This window comes from Mastigoproctus giganteus, chromosome 1, assembly GCF_048544385.1.
Source record: "Mastigoproctus giganteus isolate SK-2022 chromosome 1, ASM4854438v1, whole genome shotgun sequence".
Lineage (NCBI taxonomy): Eukaryota > Metazoa > Arthropoda > Arachnida > Uropygi > Thelyphonidae > Mastigoproctus > Mastigoproctus giganteus.
This window is the reverse complement of record NC_143575.1, coordinates 197,970,551-197,986,266: the sequence shown is the minus strand read 5'-3', so window position 1 is coordinate 197,986,266 and position 15,716 is coordinate 197,970,551. Positions and strand designations below refer to the sequence as shown.

Below are 15,716 nucleotides of genomic sequence, written 5' to 3'. Positions count from 1 at the left end.
CATTTAATAAAAATATACACTGATGGATCAAAGTCTGAGAGTGGAGTCGGTGTGGTAGCTATCTTCCCCTTTAACACCATTTCTCTTTCACTTCCCATTGAATGCAACAGTTGTACAGCTGAATCAAGCTGTACAATTGTTGCATCAAGCTTGTCATAGAAAATATTCTTGCTATAGAAAATATTCTCCATCTGTCCATCCAAAAAAGTGTAATATATACAGACTTTGAGTGCACTTTTAGCCTTGCAAAATTCTTCCTCACCAAAGCATCGTTTAATAAAAACTCAGCCGATGCATGTCCATAATCACCAGCAATTAGTCATCTTTTGCTGGATCCCATGCCACACTGGGATATCAGATAATGAAAGAGCAGATATTTGGCTTCATAAATGATTATGAAGCCAAACATTCATTCAACATAGCATCACCAGATTATTACATTCCATATGTTGACTACAGATCCAATATAAGAAGTATATGTAAGGAACAATGGACACTTCTATGGCAAGCTCAACTGAATAACAAGCTCCTTCAAATAAATATGAACCACAGTTAGGGGCTTCCAGTTTCTTTGTAAACAGAAAGGAAGAAGTTATCCTGTACAGAGCATGAATCAGTCACAGTCAGCTCGCCCATTTTTTTCTTCTCATAGGAAACAATCCTCTGCAGTGTACGCACTGCAGCTCTCTTCTCACAATCAAGCACATTCTTGTTGAATGTATATTATACACTCATACCCGAAAACCTTTATTCAGTTTTCTACAAAATCTTGAAGAAGTTTTGACACTTCATCATATCATAAGTAACTATGCAAATCTCCCAGAATTTATCCGCTTCCTAAAATGGATACATCTATATGATCATTTCTGACTGTTTTTAGTCACCATACGTGACCTCCATCTTGTTGATAGGTGCAATATGGCCTAAGTAGACCTTGTGCCATAAATAACAATACCAATGCTTTGGTCACTGTATCATAGTAAACTATCAGATTGGTTAGACAGAACCGCCCCTTAAATCCATGCTGTGATTGCAATATAATTGCATGCCTGTCCAGATGGTCCTGCATTACTTCTTTAATCAGTGATTCCATTATTTTCACTGGAACATATGTTAAGCTAACAGGTCAGTAATTATTCATGTCACCTTTTTATCCCATTTTATGAATTGGGGGATACATTTCTATATTTCAGTTCATACGGACCTCCCCTGAATCCAAGGATGCTCACATAATTATGGCTAAGGATTTGCTTACCTCCTTTGCTGCCGATTTGGATAGATTCCATTCAACCCAGGTGCCTTTTTTTTTTTTATCCATCTTCAACAATTTCTCCTCGCCTTCTTTTCAGTTATCAAAGTCATTCAGCTCCTTGTTAAAGTTGGATAAATTTTTGCCATTCCCTTCTCTAAAGAATTCTTGATGTGTGAATGTAGATGCAAAATACCTATTCAATTTGTCTGCAACCCGAGCAGGGTCATTAACAATGAACTTGTCAACATTAGTGGCCCAATGTGATTTAACCCCTTACTTCTACTGTTAATATGAGCATAGAAGTCTTTGCATCATTTGCCAGAGACTTCTCATATCTTGCCCTAGCTTGCTTAACCTCCTTTGTTTAATTTTAGTTTCTTAAAAAGTGTTTTCCTCTTTTTTTTTTTTTTTTAATTTAGTTCATTTGGTAATGATATGTTGGGTTAGTATTAGTAGTGGAAAATGATGCAAGGGAGCAAGCTTATACAGCATCAGCCAAAAAAAGAAAGTCTATAATAATTTGTCTGAACCTTAAAATTTATTCAGATACCCACTTCCACAACAGTCTCCGGCTGAAAGCAAAGTTTCACATATCTATCGTGCCACCACCCTTTTTTCAGTTTGTCCTCTTGTGTGTATTGTTTGAGAAAGAATAAGGATGCCATCAGCATTTGGTTTACTCAATCCTTTTTAAACCCTTGAGAACTTCAGTCAAGTCTGCTCGCAGGTGCCTAGTTTCCAGGTCCTGCAATTTGCAGAACTGAAAGGACAAAAAAGGATATTTGGTGAAGGTAAAGAAAGCCAACATGAGAACGATGAGAAATGTTGGATAACTTACGCGGAAAATTAGTTTCCCGATACGGCACTCTAGTGCTGCTCGGTCGGTAAACAGATGGTAGGTTTGTTTGTTTGTTATTTGGTTTTTAGGAGCATTAGCAATTAAGGCCATATTGCTCCGGTGATATGCGGTTTTCATTCCCCGACCTTTCCGCATTCTCCATATTTGGTGGCCGCGGGCTGGAACCTTGGTCTATTCAAGAAGCGTGTGCTACGCACTGCCGCTCCTGCCCACCTGGCTATGGAGGCGCCGTTATCGGTCTGGAGAAAAGTCGAGAACGATATGTCGATTGACAGGTAGGCATGGCAAACGATGTGCTGATTGGTGCATGAACACAACACACAATAACATTGGTTTTAGTATCACTTTAGTAGCACTAATGATAACTTGCCCTAATGAATGCTTTCCATAATTGTGAAAAAAGGTCAGGTTACCTCCACTTGAATCCCATGGGAGCTTGAACCCCTCCCAAAATGGAGGGGGTAACCTAACCTTTTATCTTTAGAATCATGTGGATTAGCACATAAATTGTTTATTAACAAAATATTAATTTTTTATTACTGTTCTTTTATTTTTAAAGACGCTTGTGCAGATACACACGTATCATAATGTCAATCAACACCTCAACAGCTATTCACTATACATATATAGAATCTTTCTTTCCTTTCTTATATTATTTCCTAACCTAACATTTAAGGTTAGGTCACTAAATATTAGGAAACCGTTTCTATTATTTCCTAACCTGCCATTTAAGGTCAGGTTACGAAATATAAAGAAAAATAAAGAAACCTTTTCCTTTTTTCGTAACCAAACCTAAATCAAAATCTGCTTTTAATAATGAGAAAAAAACATAATGAAGAACATAAAAATGAACAGAATTAAAATTTTATTAATTCAGTATTTGACCAAATTCAGAATTGGGCTGTACCTGATGCTGAATCTCTATCCAAATTTCTTCCATCTTTAAAAGATTCGTTGCTGCTATTACCTGTTTACCCTTCATTACAAAACTATTATGCACCGTTCTTTACTCATAAATATACATTATAATGCCAACCAATGACTACACAGTAGCTTGTCCTCTGTTGCACCCACCACCAATCATTTCATTGTTTGCCATGCCTACCTGTCAGTCTATATATCCTTCTCGATTTCGGCTCCAGACCGATAACACCTACAGTCTGCTTACCGAGCAAGCAGCGCTAGAGTCCGGTGTCGGGAAACTAATTTTCCACATAAGTTATCCGACGTTTCTCGTTGTTCTCGTGTTGGCTTTCTTTACCTTAGCCGGATATTCTTATCTTTCATGGCAAGGATACTCTTTTGTATCCTTGACTTACCTTTTTTTCTGCACCTGTTATAATGGATCCATATCCTTCTTAAAATAAGATTTCCAGACTTGTATGCTGTGTTCAAGATCTATCCTAACCATTGATTTTTACAGTGGAAGAATCATCTCCTTGTCCCTGTTGTCAAAATTCCTGTATATCATTGACAGAATCCCATAAACTTGCCTAGTAGCCTATCTGCACAGTCAGAGAATTTCACATTTGACTGTACAGTTACCTCTAGGTCTCGTTCGTTTTCATCAGCTTGAATGTGGTGCCACCCAACTGGTATGTTATTCTGAGATTTCTGCTGCTCATATGCAGTTCTTGCATTTATTGATATTAAATCTCAAATGCCACTTTCCAGTGCATCGGCCTTATTTGTTCAAATCTTGTTGGAATTGAATATCCTGATTACTGAGGCACCTCTGTGGGCAGGAGCAGCAGTGCGTAGCACACCCTTCTTGATTAGACCGGGGTTCGACCCTGTGACCACCAAATACGGAGGATGCAGAAAGGTCAGGGAATGACCACCGCATATCCCCGGAGCAATATGGCTTTAGTTGCTATTGCTCCTAAAAACCAAATAACAAACAAAACCTGATTACTGTCATTAACTATGCCAAAACTTTGTTTCAAACTCAAACAATAAATTTGATATGCTTCCTCAATATCAGTAATGTTGAAAACAGTAAAGGGCCAAGCACTGATCTATGAGGGACACACTATTGACATTAGTGCAAAAAATAATTTTGATATCATATATTTGGAAAGCTTTTGACACTGTTGCGCATGGAAGACTATTGTACAAATTGGAGCAGAATGGTATTAAGGGTAAGTTGCTACAATGGATAAAAGGTTTTTGAGTGGGAGAAGACAGAGGGTGGTAATCAATGGGTGCCGCTCTTCGTGGACTAATGTTATTAGTGGAGTCCCACAGGGTTTGGTGTTGGGTCCTCTGTTTTTTTGTATATTTATCAATGATATTGATGAAGATATATCAGGCTTAGTGTCGAAGTTTGCGGATGATACAAAGGTTGGCAGGGTTGTTAATGACAGTAATGGCAGTGTGCTACTGCAACAGGATCTAGATAATTTGGGCAGATGGGCTAAGAAGTGGCAACTGAAGTTTAACCTTGACAAATGCAAAGTACTGCATATGGGTAGAAGTAATCCCAGAGAAATGTACCAACTGTATGGTACTACACTTAAGGTGGTAGAAAATGAAAAAGACCTGGGAGTAATTGTGCAGTCAGATATGAAGTTTTCTGAGCAATGCAGACAGGCTGCCAGGGCAGGTCATGGGGTTTTGTTAATGATATATAGGAATTTTGCTAGCAGGGAAAAGGAGGTGATTGTCCTTCTGTATAAGGCAATGGTCAGGCCACGCCTTGAGTACTGCGTACAGGTCTGGAGGCCTCATTTAGGAAGGACGTAGATTTGCTTGAGTGTGTACAGAGAAGGGCAACAAGATTGGTGAGGGACATGAAGGGATCCAATCAGATCCCTACTTAAATTTCACCATACTTAAATGTTCCTCTTACCAAGAGAGGCTTAAGTTCTGCAAATTGCAGTGGCTGGAGACTAGGCACCTGCGCAGTGTTCTGATTGAGGTGTATAAGGCCTTGAATGGGTTGAGCACGCTGAATTTTGATGGGATCCTTCCGCTTGTTCAGATTACGAACCTAAGGGGGCATAAATTCAAATTAAGAAAAGACAGATGTAGAATAGATGTATGGAAATTTGCCTTTAGCCAGCGTGTGGTTAATTGCTGGAACAAACTTCCATCTGTCGTTTTGGAAGTTGATAGGTTAAATAAATTTAAGCAGCAACTGGACAGGCATTTGGAGGGAATGGTGTGATTTTTTTTTTTTTTTGGCTGATGCTGCTCAAGCTCATACACTTGCTTTCTTGCATCACATGCCACTACTACTAATAGCAATGCCCCTTTAAAAATAACCTCTGTCTTCTAACACTCAGGAATCCCTCTATCCATAACACTAACTTTCCCTTAATGGCATACCACTCCAGTTTGTAGATGTTTTTTGTGAAATAGTGTCAAAAGCTTTATTGAAATTTAAGTATAGAATGTTAAAATTATTTTTTGCATCCAGTTTCTGTGTTATGTCATATTAAAAAGTTAAATTTGCCCGACAGGATCTCCCTTAACAAATCCATGATGTGATTTATGTATAACTACATTCCTGTAAAGATGATCCCACTGTACTTCTTCAGTTACTGACTGCATTAATTTACTTGGTACAGAAGTCAAGCTTACTGGCCTCTAATTACTCACTTTGCTCTTTGATACCTCTTTCTCCCCCCTTGTGAATGGGAGGAGGGGTCAAATCTACATCCCCAACCTGTAGGGATCTTCCCTGATATGATAGAATTCAAGGATGCTCTCATATTATGGCCAAAGGTTTGCTTATCTCTTTTCCTGCTTCTTTTAATATAACTGGATAGCTTCCATCAGCTTTAGGTGCTTTTACTTTTAGCTCTTCCACTTTTATTTCAGTTATCACAAAATCATTTATAACTTGGTATACTTCTGGTATTCCCTATGCTGACAAATGGAATATTTAGTTCAGCAAATTGCAGAGGTTTGCAATTACACTAATTAAGGTTATTGTGATTAGGTAAGAGAATTTAGTGTATATTCACTACTGACTTAAGGTTTCATCTTAGTACATGAAGGTTTCGTAACCCTGCCAGGTATTATATGCCAATATTGCGTACTTAAATGTTCCACTTCCTATTTAAATACTTAAATCTCCAAATTTATTGATTTATCACTCTGAATATATTCTAATTGAGAGCACCATATTCTTTTCTAGATATTAGGCTTTGAAGTTGATGCAATTAATTCAGTACAGTTGTCAAATCATACAGGTAAGTTTTCATTACTGCCATCAGTTTATCATTAAATTCAGTATCACTTTTTTAATATTACCTACAAATATTAGTTATTTACTGAAATATTTTTTTTTAACTAAAAGATTTTTATTAGCTAGGTTTTAGTTTATTCTAAATGCAGAAAAATTTAAAGTTTTTAAAATTTACAAGTGTAGGATTTAAAAAAAATTTCCAGTAGATTTTAACAGTTTTTGGATCTTCCATAAAAACTTGATTGGAATCAAGTTTTTATGGTTGAATTCCTTCCTTGCCACTAGTTACAGTTAATTTCTGATAGTGAGAAAACATTTCAGGAAAGGTTTTCACCAAACTAAATATTCCATTCTCCTTCTGGTGTTTTGGCACACTATGGCCACAGATACCGATGTGCCTAATAAATCCCCAAACAAAGAAAACCTTCTGGTGTCTTGCCAAAGGTATTGGCTATAAGTTTTACCCCTCTATGTTCCCACCTCTGTTAAAACATGATGGTTCTGTTGCCTCCTCAGATAAAGATAAAGCTGATTTACTAGCATCTTATTTTCTTGTAATTCTTGTATTAACGATCTTGATAAATCACCTCCTACCATTCCCAGTACACTCCACTCAGTGCTTCCTGTGGTCTTCCATTAAGGTTGTCAGAAGAAACAGTCTTGATACCAGAAAACTCCAGGTCCTAATGGTATTTCTCCACTTGTTCTCAAAACCTGTGCTCATGTTCTTAGTTAGCTTTTTTTACACTTTCTTATTCCACTGGTGTTTTTCCTTCTGCTTGGAAATTTACTCATATCTACCAGTTCCTAAAAAAGGGTGACAAATCCCTCCCAGCCAATTATCACCCCATTGCACTTAATTCTACTCTTTCTAAAGCATTGTAGAAATTCAAACTGCCAACTCCTAAACTATCCAGAAGTTTATAGTGACTTATCACTAAATTCAGTGGAATTTAGTGATATATTGGCTTATCAATTTATAGCTTTATAGTGATATAGTGGCTTTTCACTAAATTCATTGGAAAAGTTTGGTGAAACTGAAGCTTTTGATGAAGCTATAAGGCTTTTGATGGTAGATCTCTTCTAACTTTTCTACTAATGCTGATGTTCCCCAAGGTTCATTTCTTTCTCCCACTCTTTTTCCTCTTATGTATTAATGACTGTCCACTGACTGGATTTCTATCCACAGTTTTGCAGATGATAGCATACATTGCACTCCACCTTCCAAAAGGTGGAAGGTGGAGTGCAATGTATAAACAGCTTCAACATCTCAAATAAAGAGGCCTCCATAAACAGCTTCAACATCTCAAATATCCACCACCAATTCTCTAAAAGCTAATCTCCAGGTAACTCCCTAATGGGGCAAAAATAACTTAGTTAATCCAATTCTTTTAAAACTCAGTGTTGCTTATATCTTGCATAAAACGATTCTGCTCCTACCTTTGATGATACTCAGATTTCTAGACAAGATCACATATATCTATTAGGGATTACACTCACTTCTAATTTATCTTAGCATAAGACAGATTAGAAGTGAGAGTAATCCCTAATAAGATCTATTTCTTACAAAGTCTCTACTCTGTCTCTAAGTTCCACCATTAAATCTTTGGTTGTCTTAAGATTCATGATTTCAAGGGATAAATATGAAGAAAGTAAGTGTTCCAAATATGTAAGCCCATTTATCCCACATTTATGGGGATTAGGAGGTGCCAGTTGGATGGGCATTATTCTTATAGGTTCTTATAATTTCTGCCTTGCATGCCAAAATAAGCTGAAACCAAAATATGAAGTTTTCACATTCCTTAGGTAAAAAAAAAAATAAAACTTTTTTACATTCCATAGGAAAAAAAAAAAAAAAAAGACTAAAATAGCGAATAGGCTTTATTGTTATTATGTAAAAGGTAACCATAGTTGAAAGTTTTTATTGAGAACTTTGTTGCTGTATAATTCTGCACTCAATTACACTTTACAGTTTTTGCTGCCAGATGTGGCCGATTGGCATTAAAACAGATTTGTCTTAAAAAAAAAAAAAAAAACCTTTTCTTATAATATAAACAGTTTGTGGGTGGTTCATGCCAGTATACTTTTTTCTGGTGTATGCTGCACAGCACACGTTCCATTGATTTGCCATCCCTAGTGTAGACAAACTGCTGGGAGAGGACATAGTGTTTTATCTGTGATGTAAAAGAATTGTAGTAGTGATAGCAGTAATGACAAATGATGCAAAAAAGCAGGCTTATATAGCATCAACCAAAAAAAAAAAAAAAAACAGTTCACCCATCTGCACCTTCCAAGAATTTGTCTAGTTCTCACTTGAATTAATTCAACCCATCCACTTCCACAACAACGTATGAAAGCCTGTTCCAATAATCAACCACCCACTGGCTGAAGGCGGCCTTCTGCACATTTATCCTGCAACCAACCTTCCTCAACTTCAATTTGTGCTCCCTCGTGTGTGTGTAGTCTGAGCAAGCGGAAGAATACCATTAACAGTCAGCTTACTCAATCCATTCAAGGCTTTAAATATCTCAATCAGATCTCCCTGCAGGTGCCTAGTCTTGAGGCTCTGTAGTTTGCAGAACTGAAGCCTTTCTAGGAAGGGCACCCTTTTGTTCTCTTCACCAATCTGATTGCACTTCTCTGTACCCATTCCAGCAGATCTACCCTTCCTTAAGTGAGACCTCCAGACCTGTATGTAGTACTCAAGATGTGTGGCCTAATCATGGCCTTATACAAAGGGATAATCATCTTATCCCCTGCTAGCAGAGTTTCTGTATGTCATTGGCAAAACCCCATGAGCTGTCCTGGTGGCATGTCTGCACTGCTCAGAGAATTTCATGTCGGATTCCACAATTACTCCCAGGACTTTATTCTCCACTACCCTGAGTGTAGTACCACACAGTTGATAAGGTACTCTGGGGTTACTGCTATCCATGTGCAGTACCTTGCATTTGTCAATGTTAAACTTTAACTGCCGATTCTCAGTTCATCGACTCAATTTTCCTCGATCTTATTGAAGTAGCTTATCATGATCACTGCTATTAACCACACTGCTGACCTTTGTATCATCTGCAAACTTAGACTTTAAGCCTGATACGCCTTCACCAGTTGTGCTGGTATGGACAAAGAGATAATTATTCTGTTATGTAAGCCTTTGATCAGGCTACAGCTTGAATATTTTATATAGGTTTGTAACTTTTTTGGCCCCAGATGAATAGCAATCTCTTATGTAATTCGTTAGCATTCCTTGTGCAAAGTGCTAGCTCTCATAAGTCAATGTTTAGCATCATCCTACTGCTGTTTGCTAGCAGTGTGCTGCTCTATTTTCTGTTTTTCTTGGTTATTCAATGGAACAGCTTCTGCCTCCGCATTAGCATTAGTTGAAGCATATGATACAAGAAAGCAAGCATATAGAGCATCAGCAAAAAAAAAAATAAATAAAATAAAAGAAAAATAAAAGAAAACCTTCCCATTTCACCCCATCCGTTCACTCCAAATGTTTGTCTAGTTCAGCCTTAAATTTATTTACGCTATCAACTTACATAACAACAGATGAAAGTCTGTTCCAGCAATAAAATACCCACTGGCTAAAGGCAAACTTCTGCACATCTATTCTACAACTATCTTTCCTCAGTTTGAATCTCTGCCCCTCTCAGGTTTATAATCTGAGCAAGAGGAAGAATCCCCTCATCAATAAGCCTGCTCAATCCATTCAAGGCCTTATACACCTCAATCAGATCACCTTGCAGGTACCTAGTCTCCAGATGCTGCAACTTTTAATTTAAGCATCTCCTAGTAAGAGAACCCCTTTGTTCCTCTCACCAGTCTTGTCGCCCTTCTCTATACTCAGTCTAGCAACTCTACATCCTAAAATGAGGTTTCTGAACCTGTATGCAGCAGTTTGCTATTACTCAAGGTGTGGTCTGACTATTGCCTTATACAAAGGTATAATCACCTCCTTGTCTCTGCTAGCAAAATTCCTATATATCATTGACAAAACTCCATGACTACTTCTGGCACCAGTCTGCACTGCTCAGAGAACTTCATATCCGACTGCACAATTACCCCCAGGTCTTTTTCATTCTCCACCTCCCTGAGTGTAGTACCACATGGTTGGTACGTTTCTGTTGGGTTAATGCTACCATATGGAGTACTTTGAATTTGTCAATATTAAACTTTAGTTGCCACATTTCAGCCCATCTACCTATCTTTTCCAGATCCTGTTGCAGTAGCATACTGTCTTTACTAGCATTAACAACTCTGCCAACCTTTATATCATCTGCAAACTTGGACATTAAGCCTGATATACCTTTATCGATATCATTAATAAATACACAAAACAACAATGGGCTCGGCACTGAATCCTGGGGAACTCCACTAATAACATTAGTCCATATAGAGCAGTGTCCATTTATTACCACTCTCTGCCCTCTCCCACTCAACATTCCTTTATCCATTGCAGCAACGTGCCGATTCTCCTCCCTGAGTGTGTACAACACAGTTAGTTTCTCTTGGGTTACTGCTACCCATATGCAGTACTCTGCATTTGTCAATATTAAACTTCAGTTGCCACTTCTCAGCCCATTTAATGCCATACTGCTCCAATTTGTAGAACAGTTTACCGTGTGCAACAGTATCAAAAACTTTCTTGAAATTCAAGTATATGATATCAAAATTATTTTTTGCATTCAGTTCCTTTGTGGCCACATTGTAGTATCCACTCAAATTGGTCAGACAAGGCTTCTACTTAATAAACCCATGCTGTATCTGAACTATTACTGCAGCCTTGTCTAGGTGATCCTGCATCACTTATTTAACCAGTGACTCCATTATTTTCTCTGGAACTGAAGTTAAATTAACAGGTCTATAATTATTTGTATCACCCTTTGTATCCCCCTTGTGAATTGTTGATACATTTGCAGATCTCCAGTCCGTAGGGACCGCCCCTGAATCTAAGGATGCTCTCATAATTATGGATAAGGGTTTGCTTATTTACCTCGCTGCCTCCTTCAATATAACTGGATAGATTCCATTTGCCCTAGGTGCCTTTTTTATGTTTAACTTCAACAATTTCTCCTCCACTTTGCTCTCCATTATTACAAAATCATTTAGCTCCCAGTTTAAACTTCAGTTGACAGCAGACAGCAGAAGTTTAGTAAACTTCTCCTGTCCCCTTTCATACAGAATTCCTCATGTGTGAATGTAGATGCAAAATATTTATTCAGTTTGTCGTCCATCTGAGCAGGATCATCAACAATTGAACCACCAACTCAAGTGGACCACTCTGATTCATCCCCTTCCTTCTAGAGTTTAAATAAGTAAATAAGTCTTTGTTGTTTTACTTTTCATCCTTTGCCAAGGATTTCTCGTAATCAGCCTTCCCTTGCAACCTCTTTTGTGACTTGATTACAGACTTATATCTCCCATAGTCTTCTGTGTAACCTGCTAATTTATATGTATCCCATGCATTTTTCTTCTCTGCTACGAGCCTCATTAGTTCTTCTGACATCCATTTAAGCCAAAATTTTGAATAGTATTTCTTATTTGGTATGAAAAGCCTAGTAATTTCCGAGATTAATTCCCTGAAGGTCTTCCATTTAGAATTCACTGTTTTTAACATCATCAGTTGATCCCATTGTATAGAATTCATGAACTGTCTAAGACCACTGTAGTGACCTTTACGAAAACAAAAACCCTTTCCTTTACCCTTGATGGTAGTTACATCTTTAAGTAAATTCAACATCAGTATAGACAGTGATCAGTGTCACCTAGTGATTCTTTTATCTGAAAATTCTTAATGCATGAGTCAGCACTGCTGATAATTAGATCAAGTGTATTACCCCTCTAATTGTCCCTTGAACATGTTGCTGTAGAAAACAATCATCCATTAAATCCACAGAAGTCTTGCTAGCGTGGGAGTGACCAGCTCACAAATTCCAGTCAATTTGGAAAGTTAAAATCCCTCACTATAACACAATCGATTTACTGGCTTATTGTATTTCTCTGCACGATTGTTCATTGTACTCATTAGAATCATTAGGCCTATAACACACTCCTACTCTCATTTTCCTTTTCAAAGTGTTTGTCACACCTAACTGACTCAACATTGTACTGTCCACCCATATCAACTGGATGCACTTCCTTAGATTTTGTTTCTTAACTAACAGCCCCTCCTCCCTTCCTACTCTGTCTATCCTTCCTGTACACATCATACTCCCCAAATTCCAATTCTGCTCTGCTTATATCTGTGTGACACCTGTCTTTGATATCCCAACAATATCTGTCTTTGATGCTTTGATCAGCACTTCAAAATCAACAAATTTATTTACTATACTTCTAGCATGGGCTGTTGTTACTCTTAGTTACCCTAACACAGCCCATGTATTTACTTGTTCCATGATGACTCCCAGCAGCTCTTGAAATCCCCAGCAACTCTTGAAATCCCCAGCAATTTGCCCTCTAGGCTGCTGTTCATTACAATAGAATCAGTGCAAGAATCACTTTCGCCTCTGCCTGCGACTACTGTTAATCTTTTAGTCTGTGAATCCTCCCAGGCTAGCAGTTTTCCGATCCACCTAACACTGCCTCAATAACATCAGCAAATATTCTTGCACCCTTTCTATTTAAGTGTATCCCATTCCTGTAGAATCAGTCTCTCCTGTCACATAGTAGTGTTAGTAGATTTCTCCACATAGGAGAAATCCACTCTCCTCAAGGTAAATGGATTAACAGTGGACTTAAAAAGGAATATTAATAACTGGAACCAAGAGGTTCTAGTTAACCATCATAATGACATCTGTGAAACTAATCTTGACCTCTTCCCCCCCCAATTCAGAAAAGTGTTGGGAAAGTAGGAATTTTCAACATTCCTAATGATGTGCATTTTGTCAACTCAGCCTGAGCAAACTCTCTCCTTTTATAGTGGATGTGCATGTGCTAGCTACCGAGTGGGAGCCATTTTTGAAAGCTGCTAAGTAGACTTTTTTTTTTTATTACCTAAAATTATTGGTTTGTGTTATTTATTTTTTTTTAATTTTTAGTGCAGGTATTATTTTTGTTTATCTGATAAAATAGAAATGCTTCTTACTTGTTCTTGGGAATTGCAAAAAGGAATCGAGACAGGAGAGAATTTTACCGCCATTGTTCAGTGTTCCTTACATTGATATAAAAATGATGTAAACGTTATTTAGTTTATTTTTTATTAATTATATTCCATGGGAATATAATTAATATTAGAAATGTTTTTATTGTCTATAAACTATAAATTTATAACAATACAAATGTGGGTTTATAATTTATCTGTATAATGTAACAAATAACATTAAATAAATAACACATTAGTATGTATGTATTACTAGTGTGTAGTGTTTTTTTTTTTTTTTTGGCTTATGCTTTATAAGCTTGCTTTCTTGCATTATATACAACTACTATTACTATTATTGTGCAACCTGGGATTACTTATTATTTATTATTGTTCTTTTTTTATCTCTTAGTTTAGTGTGTTTTGGTATTTTAATTTAAATTAATGTACTACAGACCAGAGCAGCAAAGTAGAGCTCAAAGTTGTTGGACTGCTTTGGAATTACAGTTAAGTATGCTTCCTCTTGTATGTTTTCAGAGCCATCTGTAGCATGACAGTGCAGCCAAAGAAGATGCCCCATGTGTGGTTTGATTGCAAAGGATGTGAGGAGATTAAGCACAAACTGAGCATTCTGGTGGACTTATATGAGAGCTTGAAGATTAGGTTTGATGCCCTTGAAGGAAATCAAACTTTCCTTCAAGTTTGATTTCCTTTAGAAATTAAAATGAGGACCCTGTCAGATACTCAGCAGCCTATACAGCTCAATTCTAGGACCAACACTTATACATCAAACAATACAGCAATGCCCCAATTGCAGAAAGTGCTGCTCATACAGGGAGTAGCTATTTTCAATAACTTTGTCAGAGAAATATATTGTATTAAAAGATAGGTGGAACAGGATTGCCAGGGGTAAAAATTAATGACATCGCAGAGCAGTTATCTTTTAAGGGCAAAAAAAGTGATGTCTTAATACTAATAATATTAAGAATAAGAGATATGGCGATTTACTTAACAGATACAGGGCAACGATTAGAAAAAGATGCACATTATGATTAAATTTGAAAGTGTCTGGAATTTTGTCCAGAGGTGATAGGAGAAAGTACGTCATGATAATCTTGTCGTTCATTTCAACTACAGAGGGACTGTGCAATCCTTATGTGATAGAATTTTTCTCAGCATGGTCTGTGCTTGTTAATTATAAGAGACTGAATTGAGGTGTATTGATTAGGGATTCACTTAAATAGAAGGGACAAGAATATTAGCTGATACTATCAAGAAAGTGTTAGACTGGTCAGAAACAAGAGAGACTGAATTAGGGGTGGGATATGCTTAAATAGAAGGGATGCAAGAATATTTTCTGATGCTATTGAGACAGCATTAGACTGGTCAGAAAACTGCTGCTGCTATTGGGACATTCAGCACCCTGTAAAGCAAGATGTGGAGAATTACAAGTCCTGCTGTGGGTCCTCATGGAACAAGAAAATATATGGACTGTTTGCTTACTAAGAGCAAAAAAAAAAAAAAACCCAGAAGTATAGTAAATAAATTTGAGGATTCTAAAGTATAGTTTAGTCATCAGATGTAGACTTTATAAGGATATCTGAAACATGGTGGCATTCAGACACAAGGAATGCACAATAGTGAAAACAATATTTATAGAAAGGATAGGTAGATAGGAGGGGAAGCTCTTTGTTAAAGAGAAAATAGTATCTAAGGCAGTGCACTTGATTGATGTGTGTGGCCAGTGTAATATTGAGTCAGTTTGGTGTGATGTGATGTGTATAGTGCTAGCAAGACAAAAATGAGAATAGGAGTACGTTCTAGGCCAAACGAGTATGATAAGTATAATGAACATCTATATAGAGAAATAAAGGGTGAGTAAATCAGAATTTCTTACAATTGCTGATTTTAGCTTTCCAGATATTGACTAGAACTTGTGTTGGTCACTTGCACAGTAGTAGAACTTTCCTAGATTTATTGGATGACTAATTTCTACACCCTCATGTACAAGAAGCTGTAAGAGAAAGCAGTACTGTTTTATCTGATTATCAGCAATGACACATTCATTTATTAAGAATCTCCAGATAAAGTAACCACTAGGTGGCATGATATTTTGTTTTCACAAAGCTGACTACAATGATTGTTATGCAGTTTATAAATTATTTTCAGTGGGACCAGCTTATGTTTTTAACAATTGCAAATACTACATGAGAAATGTAGTATTTGCAATTGTTAAAAATGTTGCAATTGTTCAGGGAAGTAATTGTAGCAGCTGTTAAGCTTTTTATGCCAACTAAGAGATGTTTAAAGGTTTAGTCATAAGTGGATA

General features: G+C 37.1%; 1 protein-coding gene across 1 annotated transcript in view; it reads left to right on the top strand.

The window, feature by feature from the left end:
- Pdxk (pyridoxal kinase) overlaps positions 1-15,716 on the top strand; it is a 165,530-nt gene that overhangs the window by 27,112 nt on the left and 122,702 nt on the right. Inside the window, exon 2 of the mRNA XM_090390325.1 lies at positions 6,256-6,310. Coding sequence (XP_090246451.1) covers positions 6,256-6,310 — 55 coding nt within the window. The remainder of the gene's footprint in view (positions 1-6,255; positions 6,311-15,716) is intronic.